Genomic DNA, 343 nt, shown 5'->3' with positions numbered 1-343 from the left:
CCCCCCATTGCTCCCCCGTCCCTCCCAGTGCCCCCCGTGCACCCACCGTGCCCTCTCGCTGGCCGCACAGCGCTGGACGTTGGAGAGCTGCCCCAGGCAGAACCGGGCCCCCCCCGAGGGGTCCACGTACCCGTCCACCACCACGGTGGGGCAGCTCGAGGGCACCTTGAAGATCTCCCCCACCTGCACGTCCTGCTCGAAGTAGGCGATGGAGCACCAGAATTCTGGCCCTGGAAGGGGGGATGTGGATTTTTGGGTGGGGATGGGGGGGCGGTCACGGCACCCATGGGTGCTCAGGAGGGTGAGGGCACTCACCGGGGTGGGTGGACACGGGGGGCTGGAG

The 343-nt window shown here is 69.7% G+C and overlaps 1 protein-coding gene across 1 annotated transcript in view; it reads right to left on the bottom strand.

Annotated features, from left to right (window-relative positions):
* The window catches only part of LOC103619614 (mothers against decapentaplegic homolog 4-like), a gene marked incomplete at its 5' end in the record, with an annotated part of 2,090 nt that extends 1,753 nt beyond the window's left edge, over positions 1 to 337 (bottom strand). The window contains 2 exons of the mRNA XM_017740044.1: positions 47 to 230; positions 316 to 337. Coding sequence (XP_017595533.1) covers positions 47 to 230; positions 316 to 337 — 206 coding nt within the window. The remainder of the gene's footprint in view (positions 1 to 46; positions 231 to 315) is intronic.
* Between the last annotated feature and the right edge of the window lie 6 nt (positions 338 to 343).

The sequence above is a fragment of the Corvus brachyrhynchos genome, unplaced genomic scaffold, assembly GCF_000691975.1.
Source record: "Corvus brachyrhynchos isolate BGI_N302 unplaced genomic scaffold, ASM69197v1 scaffold787, whole genome shotgun sequence".
NCBI lineage: Eukaryota > Metazoa > Chordata > Aves > Passeriformes > Corvidae > Corvus > Corvus brachyrhynchos.
This window is presented reverse-complemented; position numbering and strand designations above follow the sequence as displayed.